General features: G+C 49.3%; 1 protein-coding gene across 4 annotated transcripts in view; it reads right to left on the reverse strand.

The window, feature by feature from the left end:
• Positions 1-21897, reverse strand: part of LOC147890493 (isoprenylcysteine alpha-carbonyl methylesterase ICME-like) — a 102364-nt gene that overhangs the window by 16493 nt on the left and 63974 nt on the right. For all 4 annotated transcript variants that reach the window (XM_087390417.1, XM_087390415.1, XM_087390418.1 and 1 more), the window contains 3 exons: positions 18517-18591; positions 18311-18412; positions 18046-18225 (listed from right to left, as the gene is read on the reverse strand). In XM_087390417.1, the coding sequence (XP_087246543.1) occupies positions 18046-18225; positions 18311-18412; positions 18517-18591 (357 nt within the window). The remainder of the gene's footprint in view (positions 1-18045; positions 18226-18310; positions 18413-18516; positions 18592-21897) is intronic.

The raw sequence follows: 21897 nt of genomic DNA on the forward strand, positions 1-21897 counted from the left end.
TTAAACCATTTGCCCCTAAGCACAATTCATGCATTTAGGTCCCTTAGCCTTAGATCCACCTAGTCTAGTGCCACGACACCCTCACCAAGGACCTGGACCTTTATTCCTTTTTGATCATTTAAATGAAGCCCAAACAAATATAATACAAACATTGATCCTAAAAAGAAGAGTGTCGACTGACCCTTCCGAGGTCATGTTACCTCGACTTGAGCGTAACATTCCTTCCCTCTTTAAGCATCAGCGTCCTCGATGATAAAGTCTGGGAACACTCTCCGTAACTGGTATACAGATTCCCAGGTAGCTTCTGATAGAGGTAGACCATGCCATGCAACCAACACCATGGGTATCTTCCGATTGCGCACTTGCATTGTTTCTCGGTCCAAGATTCCTGTTGGTTTGCGTCTTGCATTATCCTCTATCTCCTGAAACAAAACAACACCCTCGTTTAGTGAGTCACCTGTATGCAAAAATTTATTTAAACGAGAAACATGAAACACTGGGTGCACCTTACAACCCTGTGGCAATTCTAATTTATAGGCTACCTTGCCTATTCTTTTTAGAATTAACCATGGCCCACAATAACGAGGTGATAATTTAGCACACTCTCCTGCAGTCAAAGACTTAGAGTGCGAAGGAACTCTGAAAAAAAAATTTTCTCCTTCCTTATATTCTCTAGCGGATCGGTTTTTAGCCGCATACACCTTAGCTCTATCCATAGCTTGGTGGATATTAGCTCTCGCAAGTGCTAACATCTCCCGCATCTGAACCACAAACTTCGCGGCACTAGGCACTTTCTGAGGTACTCCAACTACAGTTGGATTCGCTGGCCTATAGCCATGGTTCAGCTCAAGCGGACTGAACCCTGTAGAGGAATGTTTTCTATCATTGTAGGCAAACTCTAACAATGGCAACCACTTGTCCCATGTATGTTGCCTCAATGACACATATGCTCTAAGCATATCCTCTAAAATTTGGTTGATTCTTTCCATCTGTAACACAGTCTAATCTGATTTCTTCCTTCTTCACGTCAAATCACGGGCACGGGCACTTGGTTTCTCCTCCCAGCCAACCTCGTTGGTAGCAAGCTTCCAAATCATTAGATCACGTAAAAGCTTATGCTTGCTTATTCCCAACAAGCCCCAAACTCCCTAGATGGATCTAGTATGCCACATGTCCTCAATTTAGGGTCCTTCCTTAATGCATCATTTACCCCTCTCTTGGGATATCTTGAATTCATCTATCCCTAGGCACATTTAATGCATTAAAGTCCCCTAGCCTTAGATCCACCTAGTCTAGTGCCATGTCACCCACACCAAGGACCTTGACCTTTATTCCTTTTTGATCATTTACATGAAGCCCAACTAAATATAATACAAATATTGATCCTTTAAAGGAAAATGTCGACTGACCCTTCCGAGGTCATGTTACCTCGACTTGAGCGTAACATTCCTTCCCTCTTCAAACATCAGCATCCTCGATGATAAAATCTGGGAACACTCTCCGAAACTTGTATACGAATTCCTCGGTAGCTTCTGATAGAGATAGACCATGCCATGCAACCAACACCGTGGGTATCTTCCGATTGCGTACTTGCATTGTTCCTCGGTCCAGGATTCTTGTTGGTTTGCATCTTGCATTATCCTCTATCTCTTGAAACAAAACAACACCCTCAATTAGTGAGTCACCTATATGCAAAAAGTTCTTTAAACGAGAAACATGAAACACTGGGTGCACCTTACAACCCTGTGGCAATTCGAATTTATAGGCTACCTTGCCTATTCTTTTTAGAATTAACCATGGCCCACAATATCGAGGTGATAACTTAGCACACTCTCCTGCAGTCAAAGACTTAGAGTGCGAAGGAACTCTGAGAAAAACTTTTTCTCCTTCCTTAAATTCTCTAGCGGATTGATTTTCATCCGCATACGCCTTAGCTCTATCCATAGCTTGGCGGATGTTAGCTCTCGCAAGTGCTAGCATCTCCCGCATCTCAACTACAAAGTTCGCGGCACTAGGCACTTTCTAAGGTATTCCAACTATAGTTGGATTCGCTGTTGGATTCGCTGATCTATAACCATAGTTCGGCTCAAACGGAATAAACCCTGTAGAGAAATGTTTTCTATCATTGTAGGCAAACTCTAACAATGGCAACCACTTGTCCCATGTATGTTGCCTCAATGACACATATGCTCTAAGCATATCCTCTAAAATTTGGTTGATTCTTTCTGTCTGACAATCCGTTTCTGGACAATCCCCACTACTCATCCCCAACTCAATCCTTAGTGTCTCAAATACCACAGTCCAAAAATGACTGGTAAATTTGACATCTCTGTCTGACACTATGGATTTGGGTAATCCATGCAAACGAAATATATGTCTAATAAATAAATCCACCACTTGCGGGACACTAACAGACTCTCTAGTTGGAATGAAGTGAGCCATCTTCGTAAGACGATCAACCACCACAAGGATGGAATCATATCCACCTTGTGTCGTAGGTAAACCTACAATAAAGTCCATGGAAATGCTCTCCCACTTACTTAGTGGTATCTCCAAGGGCTGTAAGAGTCCGAGTCGCTTCACCAGTTCTACCTTACTTATCTGACACGAAAAACAACGTGTCACATATTCATGAATATGCTTTTTCATCTTTGGCCAAAAGAAATCTCACTTCACGAGATCATATGTCTTCTCGACTCCTAGATGTACCGCACATGGGCTATCATGGCATTGTCGAATGACTCTCTGCCTGAGATCATTCTGATTAGGTACTACTACCTTGCCATTTCTTTTCAGTATACCATCCCTTATGGCATATCTTGCATAAGTTTGGCCTTTTCTGGATGCTAGGTCATCCTTTTCCCCGGGTTTTAATACATGAGCCTTAGGCCAAAGGCTCTGGACGAACTCGTCCACCTTTTGAGTTTCTCTAATCTCGGTCATTAGAGCACTCTCTAATACCGTGAAACTCATGTTATGCATAATGCGTGACAACGCATGAGCAACTTTATTATCCTTCCCTCTTCGGTACCGAATCATCAAATTAAACTCCTACATGAGTTCTGCCCGCCTAGCTTGGCGGCCTCTCAAGTCAGGTTGTTTATAAAAATGTTTCAAAGTATCATGATCAACATCCACATAAAACTCTGATCCATACAAATAATGTCTCCATGTTTTCAAAGCAAGGACAACAACATACAACTCTAATTCATGAGTTGGCCAATTTCGTTGAGAGGGAGAAAGCTTCTTGCTTTCAAAGGCTACTGGCCTTCCCTCTTGGACGAGAACTGCTCCTACCGCAATGCCACTTGCATCGATTTCAAGGAAAAACGGTTTCTGGGGATCAACTATTTTTAACACTGGTCCTAAGACCACAGCTTGTTTTATGATGTTAAAACTTTCCTGTTGATTCTGTCCCCATATAAAAGATACTTTATCTGAGGTCAGATCAGTCAATGGCGATACTATTTCAGAATATCCTTTGATATGCCTTCGATAAAATTGGATAAATCCCAAGAATGATCGCAAAGCGGTCAAACTCTGAGGGATTGGCCAAGTCATTATCGCAGCCACTTTCTTTGGATCCATTTCTACCCCCTCAGGAGTAATTATGAATCCTAAATATTCAAGTTTTACCATACACAGTATAGTTTTCTTTTTATTTACATAAAGACTGGCTCAAAGTACTGAACACTATTCTTAAGTGTTCATAATGCTCAGTAATACTCTTACTGAATACTAGAATATCGTCAATAAAGTGTATTACAAACTTTCCGATATACGGACGTAGTAAATCGTTCATAAGCATGACGAATGTAGCTGGAGCATTGGTAAGTCCAAAGGGCATTACCAAAAACTCATAATGTCCAAACCTGCTTCTAAAAGCGGTTTTATGCACATCCTTGGCTCTAATACGGATCTGATGGTAGCCACACTTAAGATCTATCCTACTGAAAATTACGGCCCCATGTAATGCATCTAGCAAATCATCGATCCGAGCCATCGGATACCTATGCTTAATAGTGATATTATTCAATGCTCTGTAATCTATACACAGACGAAAAGTATCATCTTTCTTCTTCTTTAATATCATTGGCGAAGCAAAAGGTGAGAAACTTGGTTGAATCTGCCCCAACTTGAGGTATTCTTCCAGTTGTCTTCGCACCTCCGCTTCGGTAAAACTCAACCTATAGGGAGGTCTATTTACAGGTTCTGCCCCCGGAATTAGTCCAATCTTATGCTGAACATTTCGCTCTAGAGGTAACCCATAAGGTAACTCATCCCTAAAACGATCAGGGAACTCCTCTGTTATTTGACCAGCCAACTTGGCCATCTCTCCATTTTGAGCAACATCAATGCTAGCCGAAGAATCATCAATCGGCTCTACCGATGCTGTACAAAGAAACAAAAACTCTTCTTGAGCTTTTCGAATTTCCATCACGGAAACCAACGGTCCTTGAGGTATATCCCTTTCATCTCGTAAGACATACAGCACATCATTCATCTTGAATTGATAAATGTGCTTTTTCCAATCTATGGCTGGATTCTTCCTAGAATGCCAAGCCTTACCCAGGGCTATGTCTGCATGAGCAAGCTTAGTCATTTCAAAATCAAGCTTCTCAGCATAGTCCTGAATTTGAAGCTCCAACTGGGTAACCCTTTGGTCCCATACTTCAGTTGAACTTCCGTCTGTCATTCTGACTATATATGCATAGTCAGATGGGCTAGTCTTTAATTTCAGCCTCTTTACGAGCTTGGAGTAAATTACATTGTGCGTTGACGCTGAGTCAAACAACACAATGACATCATGATTAGCTACTTGTCATTTCATTTCATCTTAATTAACTCCGTATCGTTAAAGGCTGTATACCCCATTGCTACGGGCTTTGACAGGATATTATCAGGTGCACTAGTTACTAACTTAGCAACAGACACACATAACAAAAAAGGTACTGACCTTTGAGAAGATCCCGCTAGCTGACTCTGCATCTATTCTGCTCTGGGACTTCCCTCCATTTCCACGTCGCATTCTGAGACCATCATCTCAGCCATCCGACGATCTTTATTCCGTGGACAATCTTTCCACTGATGAGGTTGAAGGCAACCGAAACACAAGCCTTCTCTCCTCGCTTTTTCCCTTTGCTCTGGGTTTAAAGAGGACTTCGACCAAGCCCGGGCTGCCATTGGTGTTACTTTTCTTTTCATTCCAATGGTGATACTTGATTTAGGAGTCTCAACTGGTTTCGCCTGCTTGGCTTGACCACTAGACTGTGAGGCACCCCCTTTGCTAATCCACTTCTTCTTAAACCCAGTTTTCTTCGGGTACCCATACTGAGTCCCAACCTACACAAACCCACTTGGTCTGTTCCCTTTTGCATCTTCATCGTTCAGGGCTATGGCAATTGCTTCATCTAGCGTGTTCGCATACTTAGCCCGAACTTCCATCTTTATCCGATCATTCAATCCAAAGATAAAATCTTTTACTTGAATCGACTGAGGTAGGGGTTCATCAACCTTCATTACACTTTCTCTAAACTTATCAGTGTATTCTACCACTGATAAATTTCTCTGACGAAGGTTTCGATACTGATCCCAAGCTCGGGATGCTTCGTCACGAGGTAGGAAGTGTTTTCTAAATTCCTTTTTAAACCCCTCCCAGGTAGTGGACACTACTCCATCTTTCTGCTGTTTTATCCACCACCTATCCGCTGCCTCATTAAACATATGGGTGGCCTCGCGGATTTTCCTCATATCATTCTTGATTTCACAAATGGCGAATGCCTCGTCCCATTTGTGTAACCACGTATCAATGATATCAGAACTACGGTTAGACATCCGACGAGAATACTTTTCTGGCCTATAATTGGCAATATTAGGCACCTTAGCCCTCCTAGGCTCGACCGTACGAACACTGGACTCCGATTCCATCGGAGATTTACCTTTCTTCTCACGAGGTGGTCTGGCAGACATACTATGCACCATTTTCCTAAGTTCAGACTGCCCCACATTTGTTTGTAACTGCTGCACTAAAATCTGTTGCAAGGCATCCTCTAACATTGCAATTATGCCAGACAGTGTATAACCTGCTGGGCGCGACACCTGCGGGGTCGGCCGGACTCCCGACTCTACGGGATCCATCCTGGAAGCTTCTTCTTTTTTTTGCGCAAAAAGTAGTGCTAGTTATATTACTTGAAAGCGAGAGTACAAGAAGGCCTGAAGGCCAACGGGCTGTAATCACAAAACGGATTCAGCCCGAGAAGTCAAAATGCTAAATACAAGCCTCTTAGGGCATAATCATCAGAGAGTGGACAAATAGCCACGGTGGAGGGACATAATGCCACTGGAGACTCTGAGTGGAGTGCTGGAAGAATAACTCCCGGTGGTCCCAGTCGCGAAGGAAACGTCGTCTCTTTTCCTTCCCTGCCCGGGACTCTCCCTGAATCTGATCCCACTGACCCTTGAGCGTGTGAACGATCGTGCTCCAGATATCTGCTAGGGTCTGGGTAGTAGAAGTAGTCTGAGCTCCTACAGTCTGCGCGCATCTGGAAGTCCAGATATGCCAGCCTGTGATGCTCCCTATGATCTCCCAAACTGGGTGCCGAGGCATCGCTCCTGCATCTGTCTCTGTCAGATGCCATGGGAAACTGTCCATGTATGCCCAAGTGGCCTGCGTGATGAAAAAGACGAGATCCTGTCTAGAGAACTCATAGGCCAAGTGATGTCCCGGCTCAGTGCTGCACCAACAAACGGCTCCCCAAGTGATCGATCCTAGCTTGGGTGTAGCCCTAGCTAAGATCCCCATGATTCCCTTCCAAACCGTCTGCGCATGCGAGCAGCTCCAAAGGCAACGCTTCAGGGACTCCTCCCGAAAACACATCTGGCAATGCCCCTCCTGCCCCATCTGTCTCAGCCAACTGCCAACTGGAAGCCCCTTGTGTGCCACCATCCAAAGGAAGTAGGAGATCTTCCTCGGACACCAGCTAGCCCAAAGAGTCTTCCAGAAAGTGTGAAGAAAGACCAAGGATATCCCCTGGGCATACCACCTATGTGCCTGTGTGGGTAGCCCACGCTGGAGAGTCCCAAGAGCACGCCGACCTGTGCGTGCACTGTAAGAAAAGAAGGGGATAGGGTTCTCTGAGGTCTCCGATGGTAGCCAACGCCACTCCCCTGGGTCCCACTCCACCTCTGACAAGGAATGGCTCTCCCATATCCAGAGTCTCCAATCCTCGTCCTGCGTAATCAGGGGGTCTATATGCCAAGTCTTCCCTTGCAGCCCTATAATGCGAAGGCGCTGCCAGGGAAGCTAGGAGTCGATCACGGCCTCTCTGCTCTATAGGCGATTGTCATCAGTGATGGAGAAGAAGTGTACCGAAGAGTCTGAGAAGAGGCCTGCCACCACCAAAGGAATGCCTCGTGGAGTGAACTGTCCTAGCCACCTCTCATCTCCCGGGAAGAGCTGTCCGGTGCCTGCGGGAATCCTCCAACCTGCAGGGATGGCAGCATCAATCTCCGCTCGTCGAGCCTGGATCCCACGTGCCGTGCCTACTGCTGCTGCCAGCTCGCCTGGGCTCATCTGACTGTAGACGTCCCTCCAAACCCGGAACGAGCGCGCAGGCCCACGCACCCAAGGGATATGGGATCTCTCTCTAAGCTGGCGACCTGTATCATCTGTCACCTGGCTGCTCCAGATCAAGGGTTGTCTGTCTGTCTGTCTCCTCTCGGCAGCTAGGGGGAACCTGGGAAAGACTGTGTCGCAACTTCCTCCAGACCGAAATAAGGCTACGGAGGAAGGGGGAACGGGGCTGAGTCAAAGGAGCTGAAGTGAAGATCCATCGGATAGAAGGCTGCGATGCCGAGGCCGCCCTCTGCCTGGGGGAGAATGACCGTCTGCCAGGCGACCCTAGCTCTGGTGGTGCCGGAACCGTCTGAACCAGACCATAGGAAGTTCCGCACCAGTCTCCTCAGCTGGGCTACACAAGACCTCGAGAAACACCAGCAAGAGGCCACATACCAAGCAGTGGCAAGAAGGAGCTGGTTGACCACAAGGGCCCTGCTTGGCAAGGAAAGCCGAGCCGTGCTCCAGAAAGCAAGCTTCCGTCGTATGGAGGCTAGGACCGGCAAGAACTGCTGAGCCGGTGTGATGTCCAGGCCTACCTGGAATCCCAGATAACGTGTCGTCTGTCCTCTAGGGATCCAGCGAAACCCCAAGAAAATACCCCATTGTGAGCTGGCTCCCGGATCCGTAAGAAAACCAACTGACTTATGCCAGTTGATTTTCGCCCCAGCCGCAAGGCAAAAAATCTCTAGGGGCAGTCTCACTCGCTCCAGTGACTCGACATCATCCTGCACATATAGGGCTGTGTCGTCTGCATACTCGGAGTCCAGCAGCTCGGCATCCTCTCGAATAGGGAGACGCATCCCGCGAAGACCAGTGGTACGAGCTTGAAGGAAGTGTGTCATGGCCTCCGCAAAAAATAGGAAGAGGTAGGGCACTAATGGACAGCCCTGACGCACCGAGCGCTCGAGTGTGAATCTCTCCCCCATCCTGCCGCTAATGATAACCCGACTGGAAGCCGATCTGTAAAGGCTAGCAATACCTCTGATCCACTCGTCCGGGAAACCGAACCGAGCGAGTGTACCTTCCAAGAAGGACCAGTCTACCCTGTCGTACGCCTTCTCAAAGTTGAGAAGGAGTATGGCAAGGTGCTGGCCACTGTGCTGGGCCCATTCCATCGCCTCTAAGAAAGTGAAGATGTTGTCCAAGATGCTGCGATCTTGGACAAAACCAATCTGGGTGTCATGAATCAAGTCGTGTAGCAGGGGGCGGATGCGACTGCTGATCATCTTGGCGAGGATTTTGTAGGCGGTCGGGAGGAGGGTGATTGGGCGCCACTGTCTGATCTCCTGGCGGTCCCCCCCTTTGGGGATGAGGCAAATCAGGCCTGTCGCAAGGCTCTCTGGCATCTGCCCACTGGAGAAGATGTGCTGGAAGGCTACGAGCAAGGGCCGGTGGATCTGCTCCCAGAAGGTGGTGAAGAAAGCTCTAGAGAGGCCATCCTCACCTGGGCATTTCTGCCCATCAATAGCACTCACCGCATCCTGCATCTCCGCAACAGTGAAAGGTGCGAGAAGGGTGTCGCTCATGCTGGGCTGCACGAGTCTCGGTGTAGATCTCCACACCTCCTCCCTGCAAATGCGGCCACGAGGGTCTGGGGGCTCCTGCTGGAATAATGATCTGTAGAAATCTGTCGCCAAGGCCCGGACCTCATCTGGATCTGTCCTGACACTACCATCCTGCGCCCTAAGAGAACAGAGCTGTTCCCCGGAAGCTTCTTCTGCTACTTCCATTCCAGTCAATGGGTGTTTTTTTTTTTTTTTAATAATAAAACACCGCTTGAAACTGTAATTACAAATTGAAAGTCCAACTTCCAACTTTACAGCTGACAAAGCATATATCACACTGTAACCAAACCCGCTTTTCCCTATACTAGGGAAACTCCTGCAATCTAAGAAACCTCAAGCCCTTAATCCAAAGGCGTAAATCTGTTCCCAATCCAACTCACCAACTTCAAAACTTCAGAAATTTAACCAAATAAAATAGAGGGAATAAAGGGTCGGCCGGACTCCCGACTCTACGGGATCCATCCTGGAAGCTTCTTCTTCTACTTCCATTGAGGTCAATGGGTGTATGTGTGTTTTTTTTTTTTTTAATAAATAAAACACCGCTTGAAACTATAATTACAAATCGAAAGTCCAACTTCCCACTTTACAGCTGACAAAGCATATATCACACTGTAAGGTGCCTATTCCAGGGACAGTTTTGGAGGTGTTCTACAGGTCAGTGCAGGCTGGAAAGAGTCTACAGACAAAGCAGCAGATCTGGGAAACAGACAGAAGCTGTTGATCCAACAGTCCCCAGATCAAGGTATGCGACCAAACACCAACACTCTTCAAAACTGCCGCCTCAAAAACACCAAAATCAACCCACTGCTTTCCCACAAGGCATATTCCACCCCTTTTCCTTATAATTCTTTGATGAAATTTCTTACCCAAATCAACTTTGCTCTTATTGTCCCACGTGGAATTCAAAATAGATCTATCTACACACTATATTCACCAGAACAGCCACATCTTGGTTAAGTTTTCCACCTATTAAGAGCTTGTTTGGCTTATCATGGGTGTTTGCAGCTTATTACCCACAACCACCACTTCTCTACTCATGTTGCATGTTTCTTGATCGTCACTTCTCTTATGCTTATCAAGAGCACAATAATCATAATCTTTCCCCAAGAATAGAAAATCCAAATCAGCTGCTTATTTGCTTTGTAGTCACTTCTCATGTTGCCACTTCTACACTCAACCGCCGATGCTGGCTTGTATTGTGTCCAACTAATGTCTATGGCCACTCAAGCTTATTAGCGTGTTAGTACTAAGTGTGGCTCCTGCGAGCTTCCCTCCCTCCCCCGCCGTACCTCTACCTCCCCCTCCGCCCGTTACTCCTTCCGCTCACCCCTACCCCCCCGCTCACCCCCGCCCCGCTATCCCGCCCCGCTACCCCCTCCGTTCACCCTCGCTATCCCGCCCCGCTACCCCCGCTATCCCGCCCGCTATCCCGCCCCGCTACCCCGCCCCGCTACCCCCTCCGCTCACCCCCGCCCCGCTACCCCCCTCTGCCCCAGCCCGCTCCCCCCCGCCCCTCTACGTCCGCCCCGCTACGCCTACCGCCCTAGCCCGCTACCCGTCGCCCCCCTACCGCCCTACCGCCCTAGCCGCTACCGCCCCATCCCGCCCTGCTACCCCCGCCCCGCTACCGCCCCACCCCCTCGCTCCACTCCGCTCACCCCCGCCGCCAGCCCGTCCACTCACCCCTCGCCTCCCGCCTTTTTTTTTTTTTCGCCTTCCCCTCCCGCCCTCACCCCCGCCCCCCCCCTCGTTCACTCGCCCCACCCCGCCCCCTCCGCCTCTCCATTCCTCCCCACCCCCCGTCCGCCACCTCGTGCGCCACCTCCGTTCCCGCCACACCCAAGCTCCACCCTCCCGCTTCTACCCCCCCCCGTTATTGGGTGACAGCCTCTTCCTCATCCGAAGCCTCGCAGTTTGTCTTGGCGGTATGGCGGCTCCTTGCCCGGAACCGGAGGCCCAGACGGTCCCTCCCTCTTCAGATGCCTACCGCGTCATCCTGACTGAGCAGCAGTCATCTCGGGTTCAAGAGGTGGCCAATGACTTTGCTCTTACATCAGTCTACGGCAGAGTCATTGGACATTCCCCCTCCAGATCAGCCATCAGGGACTGGCTCCAGTCCACTCTCATGTTAGAGGACGGCCATATTGTGGAGGTGGCCCTTATGGGAAGGGGCATCTTCTGGCTCAAACTCTCTAGTGCGAAAGCTGCGAGCAACCTGATTGCTGGCTCCCCCACGTCAGTGGACGGGAAGATTATCATGATAGTCCCGTGGTACTGTGGTTTCAGCGCAGCAGATTTTGATGCCCCATTCCGTATACCTCGCCATCCAGTGACGCTGGTTTTTCCTGGTCTTGCTGCTGAGCTGCGGCCGATTGTTAGGGACCTTGGTTCCCACTTCGGCTGGGTTATGCACGATACCTTCGCCGATGCGGTGACTACGGCAGGAGCCCCCCGAGTCCGTGTGGCCATGGCGGATCCTGCGACTCTCCCGGCAGTGATCGAGATCGTGACAGGTGCCGGCAGCATCACCCAGAGCATGGTAGTCACCGGACAGCCAGGACAGTGTCTGAGGTGTCACGGCTTTGGACACCTGGCGGCTGCCTGCCCACGTTTCGCCAGCTCTTCTCGGCCCTCCCCGCCTCCCCCCGCTCCGCCCCCTCCTCCCCCCTCCGGATAGCCACGCCAGGAGGAGCAGAGGCAGCCGGAGCCCGGACCAGAGCTAGCTGGCGGCTGGACTGAGGTTAGAAGAAAAAAGGGAAAGAACAAGAAGATTTCTGATAAAGGCAAGGAGGCAGAGGTTACCCCGCCTGTAGCTGCACCCCAGAGACCCGATAGGCAGCCGCCCCAGGGACTTGGGAGAGCATCTTCCTCGACAGTAGCCCGCCCTCCACAGCCTCAGGTCCCCCTCTCTCCCTCTCCCCAGCCTCCCCCCCACCAGCCCCAGCCCGTCCCCCAACGGCACCCCTTGCCTCCCGACCCGCAGCTTCAGCCCCCGCGCCCTCCTCAGTCTTCCTCCCCTCCTTTTCAGCCCCAATTCCAGTTGCAGCCCCATCCCTCCCCCCCCCCGCCTCTTTCAGTTCTCCCGCAGAGCTAGCTGCTCCGTCGGTTCCCCAGCCGAGGGCAGTTCCCGCTCCCCCTCCTCCTTCTCCTCCGCCAGCCGCCCCTGAGGAGTCTGAGCTGCCTATTCCCCAGCCTCCTCCCCCTCCCCCTCCCCCTCCGCTGATAGGACACCCGGAGTCTCCACCACCACCGGTGTAGGCTTCTCTGTCCGCTTGCCCCTCAGTGGCAGACTCTGATGGGCCTCAGCCTCAGGAGAGAGAGCTCCCCCGCGACTTTTACAGATCTGGCCCCTGGGACTACTTGGATGTGGCCGACCTCGGGACCTTCCCTGCTTGCCTCGACATCAGTATCTTCCTGCTCCGCAAAGGGGCGGATGGGAAGATAGCCGCCTTGGCCCCTAGGGATGGCCCTAGCTTTGCTTTCACGTTCCTCAGTGACGGCACCCAGACCTGGACAGACGACTCGGTTTGGGAGGCTCTCAGGGCGCAGACGCATGCTCAGATTTGTTCCTGAATAGGCCCGTCCGGTGGGCAGCTTCTCGAGACTCAGTGGTCCGAGGGTGACGTGCGCCTGCGGTGGCGTTGCACCGCCAAACGATTCAGACTGATTGTGATCCTCAGGCCCCCCCTGTCTTGGCCCCTCCCCCAAGATGTCAGAGCCTGGACGCCTCAGAAACTCCGTGCCTTCTACAGGATGTCCACCTCAGAGATCTCGAGCTGGCTCGAGAAAGCCTTCGTTCATGGTACCAAAGGCCTCTCGCCTTTGCTGAAGGTGTTGAAGGACGGGCAGGACCACCCCGCCTCCCCCTCCAAACCTTCCCATAAGCGCCAGCGCCTCTCCTCCGAAATGTCAGCTTCTTCTTCGACCTCGACCGCGAGCAGACAGTTGTTCGCTGCCTCCCAGTCCTCACCATGAGCCTACACCTCGTATCCTGGAATGTGAACGGGTTTCACTCTTCTGGCACCCGTGGTCCCAGGAAGCTCATTTTGAGACAGGACTTCAGCCAGCAGTGATAGGACGTGTGGATGTACTTCTGCTACAGGAACACAAGCTTTCGGCGGCTCACTCCCGTAGATGTGGGAAGATCCTCACTGGTCGCTCTCACACTTATTGGGAGCCCTCGATCGGCGCACTGGGGAGGAGTGGTGGTGTCTGTACTTCCGTGGGAGAGCAGCTAGCCCAGGGAGTTTTCGATCATGGCACGTTGATTCCAGGTCGTGCCCTTTGGGTAGGCCTGGAATTAGAGGGCTCCAGAGTTGGAATCCTCAACATTTATGCCCCCACAGATCTCCGTTGTAGAGCCACCTTCTGGAGGACACTTACAGGGATTCTCCCAGACATGGATTCCTGGATTGTTGGAGGTGACTTCAACAATTTGGAGACCTTGGAGGACCAGCAGGGCAGAGGACCGGAGTTTACAGGTATGGCTCAGGCAGAGCAGTCCGCTTGGGACTCTTTTATCTTTGCGACAGGAGGAAGGGACTGTTGGCGAGACCCGTCCTTCCGGCGTTGGCACGGGAGCTTGGACTTCTCGTGGGGTTTCCGCAGGGAAGGAGGCAGACTCCTGGAGAGGCTGGACAGATTCTATGTTAGTGATTGGGCCATCAGCAGAGGCGGTCAGGCCGGTATAGTTCCAGGGACGACACTCTCCGACCATGCGCCGGTGCTCTTATCATTAGATTCGGCAGCTCAGACCCTTCCCCCCCGCTCATGCCGGATTCCCGATTCCATTTTCTCGAGGGAGGACGTGCGCAGCAGTATTTGCGATCTTTGGGACAGAGACTGGGGCGAGTGCGAGGACTTGGTTGATTCGGTGGCGCAGGCATTGCGGGAGTCCAGCCAGATCTGCCAGCTCGCAGCCCTACAGGTTCGACAGGAGTGGTGGGGTAGAGAGAGAGCCCTTCAGAGAGACGTCGCCTCCATTCAGCGGCTCCAACAAGCATCCCCGGGCTCGGAGGAGCTTCGGATCCAGGCCCTTCGAGCCAGAGCCCTTCTTGAGGAGACACTCCAGCGTCGCTCAGAGTTTTCCTATCACGCCTCTCTCTCCTTCTGGGCTCGGAAGGGTGACCGGATGTGCAGGGAGTTCTTCAGGACACATGGCCAGAGAGCTGCAGGTGATCAGCTTCGGAGTCTCAGGACAGCGTCGGGACACATTGTCACGGATCCGGGAGAGGTCTTGGGTTTGGCCACCGACTTCTACAGGACCCTTTTTCAACAGGAGCCACCTGCTCCTCGCACTCGTCGTGCCCGCGAGGAGGTGTGGAGACACACTCCTTCCTTGGTCCAGCCTAGCATGCAGGCGACGCTGTTGGCACCGTTTACCACGGATGAGATGCTGGAGGCCTTGATGGCCATCGATGGACAGAAATGCCCAGGTGAGGATGGGCTATCCCGGGCATTCTTCACCTCCTTCTGGGACCAGATCCATCAGCCCCTCTTAGCAGCTTTTCAGAGGATTTTCAGCAGCGGTTATATGCCAGAGAGCCTCTCCTCGGGATTGATTTGCCTCATCCCGAAGGGAGGAGATAGACAGGAGATCCGTCAATGGCACCCGATCACTCTCCTTACCACTGCCTACAAAATCCTAGCCAAGATGATCAGCGCCAGAGTTCGGCCTCTACTTCCAGACATCATTCACGACACTCAGACAGGCTTTGTTCAGGATCGCAGTATCCTGGACAATGTCTTCACCTTTTCAGAGGCGGCAGAGTGGGCTCAGCACAGCGGATCACACCTTGCCATCCTACTTCTCGACTTTGAGAAGGCCTACGATCGGGTGGACTGGTCCTTTCTGGAGGGGACTCTGGAGCGGCTAGGTTTCCCAGCAGGTTGGATTCAGGGCATTTCAGCTTTGTACAGGACAGCCTCTAGCAGAGTCATCATTGGAGGCAGGATGGGAGAGCGTTTTAGCTTGGAGAGATCAGTGCGTCAGGGCTGCCCTCTTGCCCCTTACCTGTTTCTCTTCTTCGCCGAGGCTATGACTCACTATCTCCGGGCGAGGTCTACAGGGATCAGGGGTGTTCGCCTCCCCCTCCGAGAGGACACGGAGCTCTTGGACTCGGAGTACGCGGATGACACAGCCCTGTATGTCCAGGACGATGAGTTGATGCTGGAGAGGGTGAGGTTGGCCCTGGAGGTCTTCTGTTCGGCTGCAGGTGCGAAAATCAACTGGAACAAATCAGTTGGTTTCCTCACAGACCCCGGGGCGCGTTCTCAGTGGGGGAGGTTTTTGGGTTTCAGGTGGATCCCGCGGGGACAGACAGCTAGATACTTGGGTTTTCAGGTCGGCCTGGACATCACGCCAGCTCAGCAGTTTCTCCCGGTGCTAGATTCTATCCGACGGAAGCTGGCTTATTGGAGCACTGCTAAGCTTTCCCTTGCAGGTCGTGCCTTGGTAGTCAACCAAGTCCTCCTTGCCACGGCTTGGTATGTGGCTTCCTGTTGGTGTTTCTCGAGATCCAGTGTGGCACAGCTTAGGAGGCTGGTTCGGAACTTCCTTTGGTCCGGGGAGGATGGCCTCAGAGATACCAGAGCCAGGGTTGCTTGGCAGACAGTTATTCTTCCACAGGCTGAGGGAGGCCTGGGAGTCATCGATCCAGAGCTGCAGAGTCAGGCCTTGCTAGGCAAGTTAGTCATCCGCGGTTTGACCCCGGGGGGGCAGACGTGGAAGATGCTACTTCAGCAGGGGGTCGGTTCTTGTGTCCCGCGACGAGGTGGAGAGTGGCTCCCGTCCCTCAGGTGGATCTTCACTTCCGCCCCACTTACTCAACCCCGTTCCCCACTCGTTCGTAGCCTCCTCATGGTTTGGAGGCGGCTCCGCCTCAGTCTCATTCAGCCCCCTCCCCGTTGTCAGGAGGAGATTGATCGCCAGCCGCTTATCTGGAACGATCAGGTCAGAGATGCCGAGGGCCTTCAGTTGGGGGAGAGATCACACATCAGGTGGGATGGTTGGATGAGGGGGCTAGCCCGGTCCCTTCGAGTTTGGAGGGACACGCATAGATATTTGGAGACGGCTGATCTCGCAGACGCCGCTGGAGGTGTTCGTGGAGCCCAGGCAAGACGCACGGAGATCGACGGCGCGATCCCAGCTGACTGGTTGGTTCCACCGGAGCCTCAGATCCTCATGCCTGGTGACGACCGTTGGCTGGGACAGTTCACCCCCCGTGGCATCCCACTGGTGGTCGCAGGACGTATGGTCGACTCCTCTATTTCTTTCTTCGCGGTTATGGGGGATGGACGACTCAGGAGAGAGGATGCACTCATCGACCCCCTACTCCCATGGCAGAGGGTTCGGATCGTAGGCCTTTTGGGGAAGGTCTAGCGTACCGACCCTAGCATTGAGTAAGATCAGCTGCAGCTTTGGCGACTCTGGCTCTGGGAGGGGTGGGCCTTGTCAGAGCTTGAGTGGGACCCAGGAGAGCGGAGCTGGCCAGAGGTTGTGACAGGACAGGGGCCGACCTCCTTCTTCGCCTACAGCACGACTTTGGGCAGGCGAGTTCTTGGGAGGATGCAGAGTCGCCCCCCCACCCAGCGGCCCAGCTGGTATGCACAGGGTATTTCCAGATTCTTTTTGCAGGCCTTCTGGAAGGCCTTGTGGGAGAGCTGGCGGCCGCGGAAGATCTCCTACTTCCTGTGGCTTCTCGCCCACAAAGGTCTTCCGGTGGGGAGCTGGTTGAGACAAATAGGCCAGGACGGACGCTGTCAGATCTGCCATGTGGCTGAGGAGTCACCAAAGCACTACCTGTGGAGCTGCACTCGCGCCCAGGAAGTGTGGAGGTGGACTTTCGGGATTCTCACTCGCGCAGCACCAGAGCTAGGCTTGATCACGTGGGGCGCGTTCTGTTGGTGCAGCACCGCACCTGGTCTACATCACTTCTTCGAGGCATGCCAGCAGGACCCCACTTTCCTTATCACGCAGGGTACATGGGGGCTGCTCGAGGGTATCCCGCAGCACCTAGCAGAGGCGGATACAGGAGTTCAGGAGAGGCAGCCAGTCTGGGAGATTATCAGCAGCATAGCAGGGTGGCACATTTGGACCTCGCGTTGCGCGCAGATCCTCGGTGGCACCTCCTTATCGACTGCCCAGGTCATGACTGATATTTGGTGCGAGATTATTCATACCCTCAGAGGCCAGTGGGACCAGATTCAGGGAGATTCCCGGTCCGGTCAAGAGAAGCGGAGACGCTTCCTTCGGGCTTGGAACACTCAGGGCCTCTTCTTCGAGCAGACCTCGCAGGGCCTTCGGTGGTGCTACTCACCACCCCGATGGCTGTTCATTCACACTCGCCTTATCCCGACGTGAGAGAGTGATTTATTGTGTTACCTTTTAGGGCTGTGTCCGATTTGTGAACGCAGCCCGTCAGCTACAAGCTGACTTTTTGTATCTTGTTCTCGAAGTAATATAACTAGCACTGTTTTTTCGGCAAGCTTATTAGCGTGGCCCAAAAAGACTCCGTGGCACTCCATTTACATTCGTCAAAACTTCTCTAATGTGTGCTATACGTGGCTCATATTTGAACCAGCAACTTGTGCATACCTTCACATGTATGCAAGGAGAGAGTAGGCCCGCTCAAATGAGTGAGAAATATCTCAGGATGCATATCTTGTTAAAACTTTCTTAAAACAAGTGAATGACTATAGAAGTATCAGAATATCAACACAAAATATCCATGTGCAGGTGCTTGTGTATTAAGGGGTGGGTTTCAAACCAAACCGCTCAAGGAATGGAGCAAATTCCACAGTGAATAGTTACTTGCAAAATTGCATAATCCATCCCAGCATTCGCTTTGTCAAAACACTCACCCGCCTGAAATACCAAAATAGGCTTTGAATTGAGAAGTTTTCCATGTCAATCCATCCTCATCTTGCTCACTCTCTTCACTTTCTTTCCCCACTTTCCCTCTTTCACATTCTTTCCTTGCTTGTTCAGCCAATGCACAGGCTGCTATATGTGCTCCAGCTGATTGTCCTGCCAAATATAGCCTGAAAATGAAATGATATAGGTTAACCGCACAAAAACAATGATGAGTAAAAGCAGCTCCAATATTGAAGCAGCAAGCCTACTTACCTATCAGGATCACCACCATAGCTAGCAATATGGTTGCAAATAAAGGAAATCGCTTGACACACATCCTCCACCATATTACTTATGGTTCCTTGAGGAAAATTTCTGTCAAAAGCGTAGAAGGTAACAGTACCATCTCAAACATAACTTTCAGAATCCCCTATCATTCATTTGAACACATGCAACTCTTTAATAGAAGAACAGCTAACCTGTAGTCTATACACACAGCAATAACATCCTTCTCCACTAGTTGTAACCCTAAAAGGGAACCCCAAGCTTTATTCCTGCAGAGAGGGATGCATAAACAATCAAAAACTATCGTTTTGTAGGATTGTTAATAAAGACTTATGATCCACGTGCATTGTAATCACATACTGTGGCAATAAGTAGCAAATGTGCAACTTTCGACCAACAAAGGCGTTGCAAAAAATAGTCAAAATATGAGTACTTAACGTATGCCCTTATATATCTAACACCTAATGCATTATGTTATGGTGAGTGTTAGTATGATAGAGGGGTAGGAAGACATGCCCTATTTCAATTCAAAGAGGCAAGAGCACAAGGAAAAAACATAGTGCTTCAAATTTTATCTAGATTTACATTGGTCTCATATCCTATACTTGAATTACCGACTTTAATCATGAAATTAAGTCGGTGATTCTCATACTTATTTCCACAAAATTCAATAAGAGTGTATCGCTTGCATTCCAACTATATTTCCACCTAGATACAATAATATGGCCATATCAACACACGTATATATGCATTCACATACATACATGCATAGAAAATCCATTGCTAGTTGATGTTACAAAAGGAAAAGCTTAGCTAATATTGTGCTTTATGATTGTCTCATTCTCCACAATGCTGAAAGTAGCATTTGATAGAATTCCATGCCTCTTCTTTTCATTGGCATAAATACTTGCCACTTCTTTGAAGATATATTCATGTACAACGTGGCAAAACTTTATTGTCTTTCTTTCTAGCCACTTTGTGGTTGTCATATTTTCACTTAGAAAGTCATGTAACCTCAGGCCACCCCACTTTTAACCATCTCAAACATGGATTTTTAAGTCTCTTTATATCTATGACTTTGCACTTCCATTGTGAGGTTTTTTGCAACATCTTGCACGAAATCCCATATAAATCCCATATAGTAACCTTGCCTCCAACTTCCGAAGTCTGAGATTCTGCAGCATCCTTGCAGCATATGCTTTCAATACTTGCCTCATGTAAGTATCTTACCCTTGTAGATAGTATTGAAATCTTACATGTTGCCCACCGTAGCTTTCAAGAAACCTCTTATAGTGTTGTTTTGAATTGCACTCACTCCTTCTGTTTGTTTTTTTGTTCTAGGTAATGTAGCCTTCTTCTATCGATAGTTCCTCTCTCACCGTATAGGGAATGCCTTGTGGAGTTAAAAAGAGCTTGCAAGAGACAATTATGGGAACTGCCACTTAAAGAACATTTTAAAATAGTATCTTATTTTATAATTCTTGCATTGAAATGGTTACAAAATTACTTTGAGACAGTTATAGGCAGCAAGCTTTCCCTCAAAAGACCCTGATCCATATGGTTGATTACACTCATGGCACCACACCCTTATAATACCTATTCCTTCAAACTCTTCCACCTTTAATTCAAAATTTCATCCCTCAGTACTGCAAGGTTTTTCAAGTTTGCATGTATCACATGCATTCTTGATCCAATGATCCATAGTGTTTTTTCGGTACAATTAAATTCTTATTAGTTGGACTTTCCAATAGGGTCTCATGGAAGATGTCATATGTTTCTCTTGAATACATGTGAACAATCATGTGCATGATCCCTGAGAATGGTAGGAATGCTTCTAATATACACAATTGCACACTTAATCATCAACTTCTGCTCTTCTCTCTCACTTAAAACACAGTCATCAACAATAACAAAGTGTAAGGGTTCTTGGAATATGCCATCCTAAGATATTTCTTAGCAAATCTTCTTGTACGTAGCATCTCCTTTGATAGGAACAATACCTAATGGTGCTTTTCTTCTATTCAAAAACCTTGATAAGAGGAGATCCTTCCATCTTGTCTATTAAAAAAAAAAATTTTAACAAAAGTGTCAAGAATTGACCTTGAAATCTTGTTAGCACTTCTTAACAGCACCACATCTTATATACGTATACCACTTTAACCAAGTGTAATATAGCTGGTAGCACCTACTAAATTACACCAATGGTGTTGCAAGGTGATTATTTCGAGGAGGTTGATGCTTTAAGTGCTAGAGTGCTCCTCTTATGTATTACTCAATGAGTTGACATTACAAATGCAATGACGATACTGTATGTATGAAACCGGCCTCTAGTGAGCTAAAGGGACCGTTGATGGGTTTTTTTTGTGCGACTAATATCTTTTTGTACAAGAAGGAAAATGCCATAGAGGCTATGTATAGGAGCACAGATGTATAAGAGAGCCTAACACTGATAGGCACACTTGTAGCTGGCACGGATAGGGTAGGAGATGGTAGCTAGTGTATAGCAAAACAACAGTTTCTTTTATTTTTTGAGACAATGTTTTGTATTGAGTATGCTTTTTATTTTATTTTTTAATCTTCTATTGAGAACCCTGATTGCAAGAAATGATGACATAGACTTTGATACCAATTTGATGATTGGATAGCCATTGGAATCTTGGATATGGGCCTTGAATCTTGCATTCGCACATGGAATGGATGGATGAAGTGAGTGAAGACTGTGCGCTCTCAAAGGAACTCGTAGTAAAGGGAGTGGTCACTTACGCACTGAAAGAAGGACCCGTGCTTTTCTTGAAGAGCCTATAGGTAAGGAGTACCTTGCATAAAGAGAGGACCATAAAGAAAGAAATTAAAGGGATGGCTTCCATTGGTGGATGAAAATAGCAATCAATGGCCAAGGATTTGCATGGAAAGTAAGGGATGAAAAGTAACGCAAATGAAAAGCACCTACAAGCTACCAATTGGCCATTTATAAGAAGGGTGGCCAGCCTCGGTTCACGGCATCTTCTTGCTCGTCTCAAGTTGAAGAGGGCAGTTGATCACGTTCTTTATGAACTTTGTTTATTTCAATTCATGGTGGGGATCGGCCACCTTGTGTTTTCAAGGCAATCACACGTCGACCAGCTGCCATCTACTTTACGTGCGTGAGTTCTGTTATTGTTATCAAGACTCAAAGGTCTCCTGACTGAGTAATGAAGTCTTGGGGACTGTGCGTTGGAGCATGTAAGCCAGTCGAAGGCTATGGCAGGCTGAGGATTCAGTAGCTGGGTTCAATTACACGAGTTTTTTTGCCTCTTAAGGCTATAAGAGCCTAGTTTGAGGAGTGTGTTCTTCGTTGAGTCCATGAGGAGGGTGACAATTGTTAGAATATGAAGCCAAGTTGAGTCAGTTTGGTGTGTTCTAGTGTGTTCTAGTGTGAGTTCTAGTCTAGTGTGTCCTATGGATGCCATGTGTCAAATTGGGAGTTATCCCATATGCATAAGTGTTCATATGTGTGTGCGCTCTTATATAAGAGTTGTACTTGTCTAGTGTCAAATCAATGACGTATCAAGGTACAAGCTCTTTGGTCTAATCAA

Source organism: Dipteris shenzhenensis, chromosome 19, assembly GCF_047967505.1.
Source record: "Dipteris shenzhenensis isolate YYH24624 ecotype China chromosome 19, Dip_SZ_1.0, whole genome shotgun sequence".
NCBI classification, from domain to species: Eukaryota; Viridiplantae; Streptophyta; class Polypodiopsida; order Gleicheniales; family Dipteridaceae; genus Dipteris; species Dipteris shenzhenensis.